We start from the raw sequence: 15879 nt of genomic DNA, 5'->3' as shown, positions 1-15879 counted from the left end.
TTCCAGCTGACAGAAGTCGCTCTCCTAAGATGCCCTAAGATGCTCCTCAGCCCAGACCAGCCATGCAGAGATTCAAATGCCAACACTGTGCAGAATGGGCCTCCTCACTGTTTTAGGATTAAGCAAGAGACGGCAAATTCAACCTCATTCTCCCATTCTGCACAGCACAGAGGCATTTTCCAAACCCACATGAGGGTTACTGGGCTGTGGTGTGCTCACCAGCTTCCTCCAGTCCTACATGCGTATGCGCCCCTCTCCCCAAGCCAAGCCCATTTCAACTTGGGCATGATCTGGTGTGATTACATTAAAATTCAGTGAAAAGTTGCTTCATCTTCAAGCTAAATCTGGTGCTCTATCCATGCGAGATTTGAACCTCAGTATGAGAAATACCTAATTTGCTGATAGGAAATAAACACTGGATAAGGAGTTATGCAATTGCACATAACAACAACAACAAAAAAAGAGTATAAACAATGTGAATCTAGTATAATCAGAAAAATGTTTCTTTTATTTGATGTGTCCAGCACATTTACTCACCACTCAATTTTTGCCTCTTAAACTGTATTCTGAACTTTCTAACAAAGCCAAACATTTACATTGGTAGTACAAAAATACAAGGTTTTAAACTGAGGAGAAAAAAATATATATACCTTCTTATTTAATACTATCTTTTCTTACACACGATCACAATTCTACTAGAAATAAAGCACTTGTTACATTTTAGTCTGTAAAATAAAGACACTTTTACCAGCGTTAACATTGAGATAAGTATCATGAGTTACGAGAAGAGTAAAATCTTACAAAATATTGTGAAACTTCACTGTGTTGGAGACTAAAGTTTTGTGAATGCCACTCTTATAATCTCTTCGCAAACATGTATTTTAACTTATTTACTGGGCCACCAGTCATGTTTTCTAGAAGAAAAAGTGTTGAAAGTGGCAAGGTAGACTTAGGATATTTCCTGGAAGCAAAAAGGTGGAGGTATTTAGGTGAGATTTTTGTCTTTTTCTTTTCTGGGGCAAGAGTCGCTCTGATGTCCAACAAGAGAACACAAGCAGGCAGAAAAAAAATTAGCTGACAATACAGAGGAAATCTTTGTAGAAGACAGGTGGACATAAGAGACCAAATTCTTTCTAAGGAGACAACTGACAGTTAATACGAAACAATCCAGATTCAATAGGAAGTCCCTTATTAGGCTGGGACACGAGACAAGGAAACCAGACATGATTTCTTCAGCATCGTTTTGGCAATACAAGACCTAATGCACCCAAGGCCATCTAAAGAACACAAGCTGTCCTTGCTATCTATCTTACCAACAGTGGTATCAGAACACTCCATGCTGAAAGACAGACTGAGAAAACAAGAGACACTCACAAGAGCAGACTCATCTGGCTGTGCTAAACAGAAGTCAGTCTTCACTGCAGCCACCCCACACACACTAACAGCCTCCAACATGCTCAGCAACACCTACCCATTCTCTTCTCTCTCCTTCAAGCAATGACATTGGGTTGCCTTGCGAAATGATGCTTTCAAGAAACTGTAAACTACCACTAGTGGAAAATGGCTGTTACCTGCTGTCAACAACCACAAGAGGAAAGAAAGTTGCTAACTAGAGGAAAGGCTGGGAATCCGTTGCAGCATTCAAGAACTATCTGGTTGGAAACCAAGTGTTTTGCTGTGGCTGCATTCCCATCCTGTTATTTTTAAGTACAGTAATATATACATGTATATGCACACATGCACACACATATAAAAAGTTTCTCATTCAACCCTGCTAGACCATTGTATGACTATGAAAACAAAAAATTACATAATGAATGGTCGGTCCTGCAAATTCCAAAGTTATGATAATAAATTCATATTAGAGTAATACTATACTTTAAGTTACATTATATAAAACGTAATGCTACGTTTAAATTAAGTTAGTATGTCCTTGGCTCCGAAAACAAACAAAAATCCCACTGGAAGTTAAAAGGCCCATAAACAGGATCTCTGATTGCTACACATCTTTAGATGGTATTCCAGACCAATGTGGACAAACAAGCAGGATAACAACAATCATGTATTTCTCAAACACATCAAATCCCCACACGCCTGCAATGAACACAAATACTGTAAACCCACTCAGAATTTCAATATATGTTTTTCTTTTACAGGTCTGCAGGCTCAGACACACATTCATCTAGCAACCAGCAAAAACAGTTTAAGACACTACACCCCATGGCTGGTTGTTAAGTGCCCTCACAACAAAGCTGGCAGAAAAGAACTGCTTACAGAATCCCACAGAATCCCAGAATCCCAAGGGTTGGAAGGGACCTCAAAAGATCATCTAGTCCAACCCCTCAAGCACAGAAAGTTAAACTAACAAACAGAAAAAAAGGTCTCACAGTAACAGCAATACGAAGTATTGTATCATTGATGAAGTGTCATCTAACCTGAATATGGATTCATTTTTTGTGTATCTTGGATACAAAACCAAAGTTCCTGTATTTAACTAAATCTAAGCTTTTAAACCTGAGTGATTTTCTTAAAAATACAAGACATTCAGTATTATCATATATTACATTCTACCTGTATGCAATCATACTTTGAAAACTGAAACAAACACATAGCCGCAATAAATATGACAGGCTACATAAAGACATCATCTGGAAAAAAATTGTGTTAGATAGAAACAAAAAACAATATGGTTTCCATTTAAAGGTAAATTACCCTACGCTAAAAGTAAACACAGATTTATTTTCAAGATTCCAAGGTTTTCTTCTACATGTTGTACAAATACCAGTAAACTTACCAACCAGAGAAAATATCCCAAGATTGCGCAGTCATCAGAGATTCCATCCACGAGAAAGGACAGCAGTTTAAAAATCAAATAACTACATTCACTACATTATGAAGTGAATACAAGGCAAGCTGACAGCATAGAATATATATATAGTTTTTCCCCCAGAAATACAGGAAATGAATTAAACACATTTTAAGTTATATCTTCACTGCAATAAACTGGTATGCCTTAGACAAGCCGAAAGGTGGGATGAAAGCTCTACATCCCTAATATTTGGACACCGCTGGCAAAGAGCAGTGTGGAATACTCCTGTGTCTTTGGAACAATTCCACTTGATTTTACTAATCACAGTGTAGGAAGTTAAACATACCTAATTTTACACAAATCAGACCTTTACATTTTTGGCTGTTTTTCTTTGAAAAAATCCAATAAGCACCCTAATTCAACATCTATACAAAACCAATAAATGTGTGTATTGCTACCTAGATTCCACACCGCCATACGGGACGTGGGACTGTTTATTGTGCTCTTAAGAAAACCGTACTTCCTGAATCACACTTAAAATTATTAGACTACATGCTTTGAAAACTACTTTCCTATTTCTACATAGCATTCTTACCTCTTCTTCCTTCAAACACATCGTTGATTTCTCTTAACAACATAGACATGTCACTCAGTTGAGACTCCCAGGCCTCACAGAACACCTCAAGATTTTCTTTTGCAATCTTGCTAGATGGATGTAATGCCAGTGTTTCTGCAGCAGAAATTATCTGGACAGAGAACAAAACATTTGCTATTTGCAGTCCCAGTACATAGTGTTGCATGTGAATTCACAAATGCCTTTGCAGGCAAACCACAAAATTAAACTGCTACTGGTGTGTCTATAGCGTATTCATCTGACATCTGCAGGCTTGAGGATCTTCCTTGTGCATTCATTTAGCTACCACCCAACATTAAAGTGTAATTCTTTCTTACTACTGTTTTGAACAGTTCTACATCAGGTCTTCAAAAAAAATCACACAAGTAATTTTTATTGATTTATGTCCAGTAGAAGTGTCCAGATAAAAGCTAAGCCTACCTGTGGGCCAGTGACCTGGAAGGTATCTTCTGCATGTATGCACGTAATCTCGAGGGGCTCAGTTCCAGAAACATGCCTCAGTAAGCGACACATCTGAATATATTTCATAAATTAAAGAGAGAAAGGAATGGTTAAAAATATGCTCTCATTAGTAGTGAGGAAAGGTGCACATGCACAAAGACACGCACACAGAGCCACAAAGTTATTGATGGTCCTTTCAGAAACTTGGAGACCACACAGCTGGGTGTTTCTCAGAGAGCATTTACAATAAAAACAGGGCTAAATCCTGACTGGAATGTGTAGAAGAACCCCAAGAGAAAGAAAAGTCTTAATAAACTCACATGTTTATGACTGAATAAACCTGAAAGCTAATTGGGCACCTACAGAACTTGGAAAAATTGTAGCATAAATGACTTCACCAAAACAGGCTTACTCAGCAATTAGTAGCCATGTGGAAAATTCTGGCTTTCATCACCCAGGGGAGTGAATTATCTTTGAGCAAATCACCACCAAATTACTTCAGGGAAGAATTGCTTCCTTTCACAGTAAGTAAAATGTAGTTTTGTTTTGTTGGCTTTTGTTTTTTCTTGCTAACAAGATTAAGAGCGAACTTTGGCCTGAGAAGGAACATTGAAGTTTTCAGATCAAAAGGAGAATTTGAAAGAGAGAGCAAATATGAAACTAATGGCACTGGCCATCATCGAAAATGCTACAAGGCCTCACACAGAAACATTATTTACTCTCATAGCTATGCCTGGAAAAGAAAAGAAAGAAAAAATTGTTGTCTCGCTGGAACACTACTTAAGTCACAGAAAAAGAAGACAGCAAAGCTGAAATTAAAAGTCCACAGCGTTGATTTGCCAGCCCCAGAAATTCAAGGGTGATGCTTCTGCATATTGATACTTCTGGGATGAATCCTCAAGCCCCATATGGTACCAGAATTTTTTTAGAAATTGGTAAGATTTTTATGCCACAAAAGTACAAGTGTTGGCATCACCATGTTCCAGATCAAAGTGATGTGTCTCTGCATGTATCCCACTGGTACAGTTACTTCTGCTCATCTGTCAGACGAGGGAGCAACATGAGATACATGGCTGTCATCCCCTCCACAGGCACTCCTAGAAACCACAATCTCCTAAGAGCCACGATCTCTCAGTAGTCTCGGAAGTCCTATTTGTTCACGTGTGTGAATACTGCGCATATGAAACCACGAATGTGTTACAATTATAGAACAGTTAGGGTTGGAAAGGACCTCAAGATCATCTAGTGGCACCCCCCCTGCCATGGACAGGGACACCTCACACTAAACCATCGCACCCAAGGCTTCATCCAACCTGGCCTTGAACACTGCCAGGGATGGAGCACCCACAACCTCCCTGGGCAACCGATTCCAGTGCCTCACCACCCTAACAGGAAAGAATTTCCTCCTTATATCCAATGTAAACTTCCCCTGAAACATGAAACATACAGACTGCTTTTCACAAAGCAGGAAGATTTTCAGTGTCCCTCTTGTCTGACAAAAACTACACAAGATCTTCAAAACAGTCAAGTTCACTGCATTAAGAAACTTCACTCTACATTCCCAGCGCTCTTAAAACACGTCTTTGGATTCAGCTGTTTGCTGAATGCCTACTGCACGAAAGAAAAAGGCTATTATCTCTATTTGGATCTAGAAACCTATTTTTTCAAACAACTGTCTTAGTCACAATATATACATATAGATTGAGGCTAGATTCAGGAGGAAAATTGGGTATGGCTGTACATCCCTTCTACAACAACTGTATGCCACAGTGACACCTCTGGCTCAGACCCTACCAAGAGCAATACAAAATTGAACAGTATATTAGGAAAATAAAATAAACATTATAAAAGCACAGACCAAAGCCTTCTTAAATAATAGATTAAGACAAATCTGGCCACTCATTTTCTAAGTGCCTTAAAAATGAAAGCAGCTGTGAACTCACCTCAACAAGTTGTTCTTTCTGCTCTGACAGCTTGCAAGTATATTCTGCTACAGCTTCAAGATTTCCTTCTACTCCTGTGATTTTTAATGCTTTGAGAACCATATGATCCGTATGGTATTTTAGCAGATCTGCTGCCAAAGATGTTGCTGCACTGTGAACCTTGAGTAGCATTAAAAGAAGAAGGAGAGATAAGCCATGGAAAGAAAAAAAATTCATCCACTAGCAAGTAAAATAACAGACAAACTGATTTTTCCAAGAAACAAAAAATACACTGCCATGAAAGCTCCTATACAGCCTGCACATTTTCTGGGACTTTAATTCTGCAATTACTATTCAAATGACAAAGACAAACTCCAGTGCACTCAAAAAAAACCAACCCGCACAAGCAAATATGGAGAGAAACAAAAGGGGAGCTGGGTAAAATGAGGACATGAAGTTACGACACTACTGCTTTCTGATAATGCTATAGCTGGGAGAAAACCAGGTGCATGAATTTGTGTGGCACCAAGTTCAGCGTAAGCATGGCATAAAGGCTACTCCTCATGCAGAACACACATTGAACCGCGGATCAGACTGAAGCCACACAGCATCGGAGATTATAATATATTAGAAATTAAGTTCCTATGAATAAACTGAATTCTCAGTTATGCAAAGAAAAAAAAATCAGCTTGTGACCTGGCCTTAGAAAAGTAAACAGCATATTTTCTGCAAGGAGACTCAAGCCAGAGATGGATCTTGAAGAAGTGTCACTCTCCATACACTCCTGACAAGCAAGGAGAAGCTTCCCGTTGAAACACATCCCTAAATCCAGACCCACTATCAGACCTAAGGATCTGCTGAAATCATGCTGTGAAGAACTCTGCTTGACAACACCTATCAGTGACAGCAGCTTCTAGCTCTACAGTGACTTGTCATAATAGGTTTACCTATGATTGACTTGACTTAAAATCAGCCCATTTTAAAAACATAAGTGAAACCAAAACAGTGACCTTTGTAGAAACAGCAGAGCATTCTTTTGCTCATAAGACTACTACAATTTTTGTAATAGTACCGTCACTTTGCCAGACTGCACTGAATATACAACAAACTTGGTTATTCATGAAAACGTTATTTTTCAAGTTCTTATGAATACAGTGAGCTTGAAATTGTGCCACTGGTGGGTCTCAACTCTGTAGATAAGAGTATTTACTAGAATGATATGTTGGGGGGGGTTTATTCCACTGGTCTCTACCCCATTTTATCCCCTTCCCCAGCAGTACTTCCTCTGCAGTCCAGAATTAAGGTTGGGTTTTTTGCTTTGTGGGTGGTTTTGATTTGTGTTTGTTTTCATGCAAGAAACCCGAATTGTTGCCTCAAAACTTTCTGTGCCTGTTTTCTAGAGACAAGAGAAAAGCTATGACAACCTGTTATAAACTATTTTAAAGCATTGCTCGCATGCCATTAAAAATCAGCACAAACCACTAATATCAGAAATGAAGTCAGGTCTGAAGAAAGGGTATTTGCAAGGCTTGTAATGTTACAGTAGGAACCGGCAATTCTTATTTATATATAGCCTACATAGAGATTACTTTTCATCAGAGATTCTTTTCAACCTGATCTAAAAAAGAAATGTGCTTCTACTTAATGCTGTGTCTCATTGTTAGAAAAATCATCTCAAGGAAGGAACATACCTTTTGTTTCTTACATAAAGTGACAGAGATGGGAAAGAACTACTTTTAACAGGGCTGTCTTTTGTTCTCAGCCACCCAGGCTCTCTCTTTAGAGTCACAATACTTCAATTTCACCAATATAGATCCTGGTTTCTGGCTGATACACTGCAGCACCCGAAGTCAGACTGACAGGCCAGTCCTCCTTAGCCATATACAGAAGCATGGCTACTCTGGGATCAATCTAGTCACTACACAGAGAACAAGGAAAACAACATAATACCCTACATTTACTTCCACAAGGAGCATGAATCCTGTGTATTTTAAAAAAGCCTTTAGTAAGCAAACTTTCATGCTCTACAGATCACCAAAGCAAGTCATACAGAGCTTAGGACTTGTCATTCAGAAATCCACACCCACTGAATTTGCTCCATTTCTAAACCAGCGTGCTACATTTTCCCCTGCATTGCTTTCAATACGGAGCTACACCACAGGGCACAGGTAACCCGCTGTTTGTACTTTATGCCATCTCTGTTTGCTGGTTTACAGAAGGTAATTTTCTACTATTGTCACCTGAAAAAATTATTTAACTTAAGTGTAGTAAATGTGTAGTCTTTGTTGTATAACATTTGCACTAACAGAAACCTGTGGGGAGGACAATAAGATAAGATTTACATTTATGGAGCTGCAAGAAAATACAGGATATTAATGACTTCTTCCACATACCATATTCCAACCAAGTTGGTTTCATGATCTATGCAATTATATAGTCACATACTATTTTGACTAGGAATCTTCCCTCCTCATTTAGCACATGGGAGCAATGTTACCCAGAAAGGATGATCTTACAGTTAAAGCAGCTGAACGCCACCCCAGAGAAGCTCTGCTACTGACTTCCTACATAATATTGACTGAACAAAAAAGTCATTAATCAAAGTGCACTAATTATGTACCCTCCGTTTCCTGGGAGCCCAAAGCACTGCCTGACAGCAGAAGTGCAAAACACTTAACTGCAACTGAAATAGATTCAAAGCACTGTTCAAATCTTCAGGACAGCTGCAAGAATTACAAACCAGAAAAGGAAATTTCTCATTCTGCCCCTATTAAAAAATATGCAGCATGATTTTTTTGAGCAGTCATGGTTTTCCAGTTACAGCAACTGAGAGTTCAGTCTAACCAAGTTCACCATACTTCCTTAACATCTTTGCACTCTTCTGTAGCCTAGTTTTGAAACCCTAGTTTCAAATGATAGTCATCATTTCTCCATCTGTTGTCTTACTGTAAAGGAACAGTAATGTGAAGCAGTTATTGCAAGTATTTTGAAAGTTGCCACAAACCAGTAATTCTGTATTTGGCTCAAATCTGTAGAACAGACAAGACAGCAATGCTATCCATTAATGGAGAGGGGGACAGATGAATGCACACACATGACAATGATCAGCAAGTGCAGTCCATCCCATGTACCAAATGAGGCAGCTATCTCGTATGTGTATGTAAGTTGACACCCAGCATGCTTGCATTTAGGAAAAAAAAGGATTTACAACAGGAACATACAGAGCTGCCAAATGTCTAGAAAAATACCTGAGTGTAAGGCACTATCATAACACATTTCTGCTATAGAAATCAACAGAAGAGGTTAAGTACAAACAGACAGAAAATGTGATTTATTCATTTAAGCACACACTACAAGTATTTAAAACAGTGATGCATGTATCCCCAGGGAAAGTTTAGCTTTTACATTTAAAGTAGTGATTATACACATAGTACTTATGTCCAAACACTTACCTTTTTTACTGTTGTCAGAGTCAGCAAAGAGTCTACGTATCTAACAGATTTCTAAGCATTTCTAGTAAGGACACAGAAGATGACTGCATATCAGCTCCAAATGTAATTCTGATTTAACTGCTCTTGTCCATAAATAGTTCCTACCTTTTGGGGGTACACAAGCCTACTTTACAACTTCACATACAACAAGCAAGAAAGTCACGCTTTTATTCAGTTTATGCTTGCTTAAACTAAACTTACCTCTCTTTTAAGTTCATTCATGCACTGGCATGTTTTTAAAATGGCTACTTCCAAGTCTTCCATAAGATCCTTTGTCTTCTGGTTTTGCTACAAGTTGAAGAAAGCAACCGACAAAACATTACACAAATACCCCAGCAAATCCCACCCTCACATCATGTGTCGTTACTTCAAGTTGCTTTAGAAGACAGCCTTTCCTGTCTAGATAGGATGTGCAAATGAAAGCATCACATGTATATTCTACTTGAAAAAGTCTTTTATAGAAAGAGCTATCACCAAATCAAATCTAAAACTAATAGTGATGCAAATTAACTGACTGTTTCTGCTCAACAGGAATTTATTTCTAAACCTCACTGAGTTTTTTTTTTTTTGTTTGTTTCAGGAAATTCACATCTTCCAAAATTCTTCTGTCTAAACATCCTAAAGGAGAGCAACAGCTTAAGGCAATTTTTAAGTAGTTTTGAAAAGACAAAGGCCCTTTTAAATTAAAGTGGTACCTAAAATGTCATACCAGAAGTTCTATACTAGACTAAAAAAAGGTTACTTAAAGCATCCTTGTAAGACTCTAGATCATTGTCCATATAACTTAAAGCAGTACAGCAGCCTACAACATTTTATTAAGGTAGCTTCAAGACAGAGCTCCCACTTCTGCAAACAGCACGTATCCATGGAACAACCCACATGCCAAGAGACATACACTGGGAAAAGAGTTCAGTAGCACTAATTTTGCATTCTTCTCTGAAATATACTGGAAACAATTATCCTAGCTGGGACTGCTAAAATGGCCATAGCTGAAAACAAATATTAGTGTCTCAAGAGTCTAAATTAACATAAACGTACCCAGACAAAACGTGTGTAGGTATAGACATGCATACCCTCCCTTTTATTTAAAGGAAAAATCACCCACCCAAGCAAATATGGCAAGTTTTTCAGGTATTCTTATCTGTAAAGCTCTGTCTCAAAGCTATTTCTCTCTCAAATTTAATGCTTTAAGTAATTTGTGTAAGTGTAACGTCACAAAATTAGTTCTAACACAAGGTGCATATTTTACACTCACTAAAGTGTCCTTTATATTTCTTTTACTTCCTTAATGTGCATAGTTTTGCACCTTCTATGTGCAACTTTTTTAAAACACAAAGTGAAGGAACTGTCTAGCCAAAATATGGTTACAGGAAAACATAAACCAGGAGAGTGTCTTGTGACCTTATGAGCTCAAACATATACAGGAAGGATATCAGAAATATTAAAAATGAAATCAACAGCATTAGGTTATCTGTTTTGCTCCACCTTCATTAACATACAGCAATACAAGAAAGAGCAAGCAGTGATGTGAATCAAACCTAGACCTGAGACTTCTGTTTAAAAACACTCTTCACTGAAGACTTACAGTTACTCTGCTTGCTGAAAGGAAGTATGGTGAGCAAAAAGGGAGACAACTGGGCACTCTTAAGAGCTCTACATATCCCCCACTTCATGTATCCTAATCAATAATCCAGCTGGAATTACATTACATCCCTCAGAAAATATTCACCTTCTGATGAAGCTGCTGGGTAATTCATTAATGAAACACTCAATGCACAAGCACACATGTGAATGCCCAAATACTTTTATGGATCATATATATGCACAGTCTTGCACTAGGCCCTCATTTCTATCACTTGAAATGTGGCATGTGTACTATTTAGAGGTGACCATTTTCTACCAGTAACAGAACTTTGAATACCCAAGTGCACTGGTTTTGGCTGGGATAGAACTAATTTTCTTCACAGTATCTGGTATGGTGCTGTTTTGGATTTGTGACAAAAACGGTGTTGACAGCACTGGGAAGTGTTAGTTATTGCTGAGCAGTGCTTGCACAGCTGCCTATCAATCAGGGCTAATCTCCAACACCAAGCTAAACACAGTTTTAGTTTCTTATATGAAGTTAAGGAGTATATGCAATTATTATTCTATATGTGTCTTCTCTGTAGTTACAGCAGTCTGTATTATCAGTAAGATTTATACGCTGTTCAAACTGCTTTACTGCATTAAGAACACCTGATTGAAGCATCGGATTCAAAAAGGAGAAATGGAACAAAAATGTTTTCTCGGAAGTAAAGACACTCAGTTATGTAAGCACCCTACACTAGTACACATCTGCCATATTTCACAGTTCTGTTAAGAAGTTGTGCTATACATGTTCCCAGGAACAAGACCAAAAGCAAGTCAGCATCAAAGAAGCAGCTGCATTTTCCACCTCTGCTTTTCCTCCCCCGTTTGCATTTATGTTCTATCATCTTCAAGGGACAAGATAAAAGAACTGACAGAGGAAGGCTTGATGTGCTACTTCTCTAAAAAAGAAAATTATTGGTTAGATCTTGTAAAAAGGACAAACAAAAATTCCCTGTAAGTCTTCGTGTGTCCTCCCTCTCTTTCCACAAGATCACAAAAATGTGAAGTTTTTAGAGCATTTTCCTTTTCAATAGTTCAGGTGCGTTCCAATATTCTGTTGAAAACAAGTAACAGAAACTGGTCACTGCCATGGGACCAAGACAACTGAAGTCTCTGAACTACTCCACCAAAGACCTAACTGTTTAAGTCTGAACAATACTTCCATTTGCTTTCTTGTTTCCACTTACAGCTTCATTAGCCTACTGCCACCAGTAGCCTAATTTAGCCATCAAAGAATCAATGAAGCAACAGCACTGGGGCAGGGACAGAACATATTGAAACTGCAGAAGCACAGAACAGACTCTGGCTTCCTTGATCAGCTCTCACTGTGAGGAGGAACACACAGAGTTCTCTCTTCCTAGACCAGAAGAAACACTGCATTAAAAACTGCTTTCCAAAGTAGAGGTGAAAAGATTTACTTTGCTAAAAAGCTCTTACAGCTTGCATCCACACTGAAACCAGCTGCTCTAGTTCCATTTTAGCCTGTTTAGACAGCTCCAAAATATGTTCTCTGTGCTCATGACTGGTATAGGCAGAGTCTGTGAAGTCCTCCGTATGTTCCAGGATAACTTCCAGCATTGTTGAAAGGTTCTCTTTAGAGAGAAAATAAAGATTCTCACGAAGACCCTCCACCTTATTCTGAAAAAGAAACACAGCAGTTCTTTGTGAGAATTTATGTGGCTGCACGGTTGTGACACAAAGGCAGAAAGCAGATGCATCGTTTTACATTTTCTTTTTCTCCTCAGTGCTTTCTTAATTATTGACGTTTCTCAAAGTATTCCAATGATTGGCTTTATCCAGACATCCAATTAAGGGTTTGGTATTTTTTTTTGATTAATTTAAACGTAATAACACCATCAGCAAATCACTGGCCACTTAGAGCCAGTGGCCCTACTGTGGCCACACTGGCCACAACAGCAAATACACAACTGTTCCACTGCTGTCAGTAAACATTTTTAAGTTCAGTAAGTTTCAGAAATTGTGTATTCAGGTTTTGTTCGATCTTTCCACATCTGTATCATCTCTTTTGAGTATTTTTCTAAATATCTACATGTAACAAATTGAATAATTTGAGGCATTTCACAAAAAAAAAAAAAATCAGCCAAATTCTAAATGGAGTGAGGGAGAGAATGAATAACAAAATATAATTAAAAATAATAAAAATAGAATAAAAAAATAAAAAAGTCACAGACTCCTAAGAAATAAGACATAGTTGTTCATAACTGTTCTTAACTGAGTAGGAAATTCAGAAAAGCCTTTATCAGGAAAAACTGACCGCGCTACGAGTTGATACAATTTCAACTCATGACACTGCCTTTGAATGACGGTTTGCTTTTCTAAATGTCTGGATTAATATTTTTGTGTGCAGTTTTAAAAATGCTGCCAGTTAAAAAGCAAGAATTCTTCTTCAAGAACAATTTTAACGAAGCTCTGATAGATATCCTGATACTTAGGTTTATTCAGCATCAAGGCATCACCTCAACAAACATTCAGAGTTCTGAATGCACCCTGATACAGGCGGAGATGGCAAGCATTAAAAGGTGCCTTTTGGCAACAACAGTGAAATTATAATCATCTCTTGCTAGATTCTCTACTACTTTGGGACAGTTATTTAAGTTAACGCTGCTGAAAAGATGCAGGTCTGCCATTCTGGATTTAAAAAAAGCAAAACAACACAAAACATTTTTACACACTCACCTCCCCCCCCCTTCTAGTTTTGAGATAATTTATTAGGCCCTAGAAAACCATACTATTTCCACTCTTACCTTGAACTCTTTGATACCAGAATATATGCTGATGGGGGCTATTTCATTTTCTCCATTTGGTCTTGAGTCAGTTACAATTTCTATTACCTGTTCCAAAGCTAATCTCATCCGATGAAAAACTCCATCTTTGTTTATACGAGCGGATTCACAGTCTGGATGCCTCAGACAAGTCTTTTTAAAGAAAGCAAAGTTAAGTATTACGAATGAGCACACATGCAGTATAGCGAAATGAATGGTTTCTGCTAAGGCAAGTCTAAAGGATGTGTTAGAATATGATTAATTCTTTGTGTTAAACTGCTATTGTGTTAAGTAAATTCATACCGTTCTCAAAGATTTTCCTCCACTCATTCTTTACTCTTACACCCTTCTTTAGCATGAAGTTTAGAGTGGGGCTGAGAAAGAAGAGTCAGCTATCCTGCCAGACACCATTCTCTGTGATTTATCTAAGATGTGTAAAAGCACTCATACCCACTCACCTTCGAAGCAGTTAGAAGCATCATGGTGCATTTCTCAAGAACAGCCCTAGATGCTGCCATTCTAGCCTTTTTCTTCTCATCCTTCAAATCCTAAACACGAAAAGATGACCTGAATATTACACAATATCTAAAATGTTAACTGCTTGTGAGAATGGAAAAAGGAAACTCTTGCAGATGGATGTGCTGTAAGAAAGCTTCTTTATGTCTGACAACTGCTATTTTCAGCCTAACTCATGATCTAGAACTTGATTTTCAGACAGATTTTAACTTATGTATTTATTCTTGTCTCTTCAATTGATATTTCAAAGAAGGTAGATCTCAGAGATACAGAGGTTGTTATGTAAACTGTCACTAATTTTGCTATCTTTATCACATAGCATTATTCATAAAACAGAAAAATTAGGGGAAAAGAATAGCCGACAAAAAACATCTTTTGTCTACCTGAGTGTTATATTTACTGCATACCAGTAATAAAGAAAGCTTTAACAGTCAAAAAAAACCCCCACTTCCTCTGTAGAAAGTCATTAAACACAGAAACTCTTCAAGAACTCCCCGGGAGAGGGATATATCTGCAAGACCAAACTATACACCCAGAAAAGTTCATCAAAAGGGAAGAATTTAGTCTAAGTTGGGATAGGGGGTGGGAGAGAGGGAAGAGGGGAAGACAGTAATCTCTTAACATGTAAGAGGGTCTAACAAGAGGAAGAACTTACAAAACTGCAACTAAGATCTCAATGCTCCCAAAGATAGCTGAGTACTATCTGAGTGTTAAACAGCAACTGAACGGGACCAGCTGAAAAGGGAACGGTTTACAGGATGGAATTAATCCCTGTTTACTGTGGTTTAGCAAAAAACACGGATAAATCACAGCAGCAGTGTGTTCTGCCACCTTAATAAAAACCTTATTTAGCAACTGCAGAAAATCTTTAAGATCATAATCACAGAATCAACCAGGTTGGAGAAGACCTTTAAGATCATCCAGTCCAACCCCTTACCCCAGCACTGCCAAGGCCACCACTAACCCATGGCACTGAGCGCCTCGTCTACATGGTGTGTGAACACTTGCAGGGATGGTGACTCCAGCCCTGCCCTGGGCAGCCTGTTCCAATGCCTGAGCACCCTTTGGGGAAGGAATTGCACCTCAATCTCCATCTAAACCTCCCCTGGTGCAGCTTGAGGCAGTTTCCTCTTGTCACATCTCTTGCTCCTTGGGAGCAGAAACCAACCCCCTCCTGGCTCCATCCTCCTGTCAGGCAATTGTAGAGTGAAAAGGTTCCCCCTGAGCCTTCTCTTCTCCAGACTAAACCCCCCCAGGTCCCTCATCACACTTATGCTCCAGGCCCAGCATCAGTTCTGTTGCCCTTCTCCGGCCCCACTCCAGCTCCAAAATGTCACGACATTAAAAGAAACTACAACCAAAATAAACAATGCACCCCAAAACAGCTAATTTCTGCAATTCTGACATTACATTGTGATAAATCTGACTACACCCAAGAGTTTCTAGCATACTTATTATTAATCATACTAAGGAAAAACACCCCAAGTAAAACTAACAGTGCCACATAGCAGCCTACACCCTGTAGAGCGAGCATATCAAGCAAGTCCTGACACAATTAAAAAACAGCAATGAAACACTCTTTCCAAAAGAAACAAGTGGGCAAGGACAGGAGAGCCAAAAGCCAGAGACAGTTGGAAAGAATATAACTCACTGG

The 15879-nt window shown here is 38.6% G+C and overlaps 1 protein-coding gene across 1 annotated transcript in view; it reads right to left on the bottom strand.

Annotated features, from left to right (window-relative positions):
• Positions 1–15879, bottom strand: part of CTNNAL1 (catenin alpha like 1) — a 56036-nt gene that overhangs the window by 9507 nt on the left and 30650 nt on the right. The window contains exons 5-11 of the mRNA XM_065667806.1: positions 14168–14257; positions 13692–13862; positions 12364–12564; positions 9499–9585; positions 5828–5986; positions 3864–3956; positions 3405–3555 (exon numbers count right to left, since the gene is read on the bottom strand). Coding sequence (XP_065523878.1) covers positions 3405–3555; positions 3864–3956; positions 5828–5986; positions 9499–9585; positions 12364–12564; positions 13692–13862; positions 14168–14257 — 952 coding nt within the window. The remainder of the gene's footprint in view (positions 1–3404; positions 3556–3863; positions 3957–5827; positions 5987–9498; positions 9586–12363; positions 12565–13691; positions 13863–14167; positions 14258–15879) is intronic.

Source organism: Lathamus discolor, chromosome 2, assembly GCF_037157495.1.
Source record: "Lathamus discolor isolate bLatDis1 chromosome 2, bLatDis1.hap1, whole genome shotgun sequence".
In the NCBI taxonomy this organism is placed as follows: domain Eukaryota; kingdom Metazoa; phylum Chordata; class Aves; order Psittaciformes; family Psittacidae; genus Lathamus; species Lathamus discolor.
The sequence above is the reverse complement of the archived record's forward strand: the minus strand, read 5'-3'. Positions and strand labels throughout refer to the sequence as shown.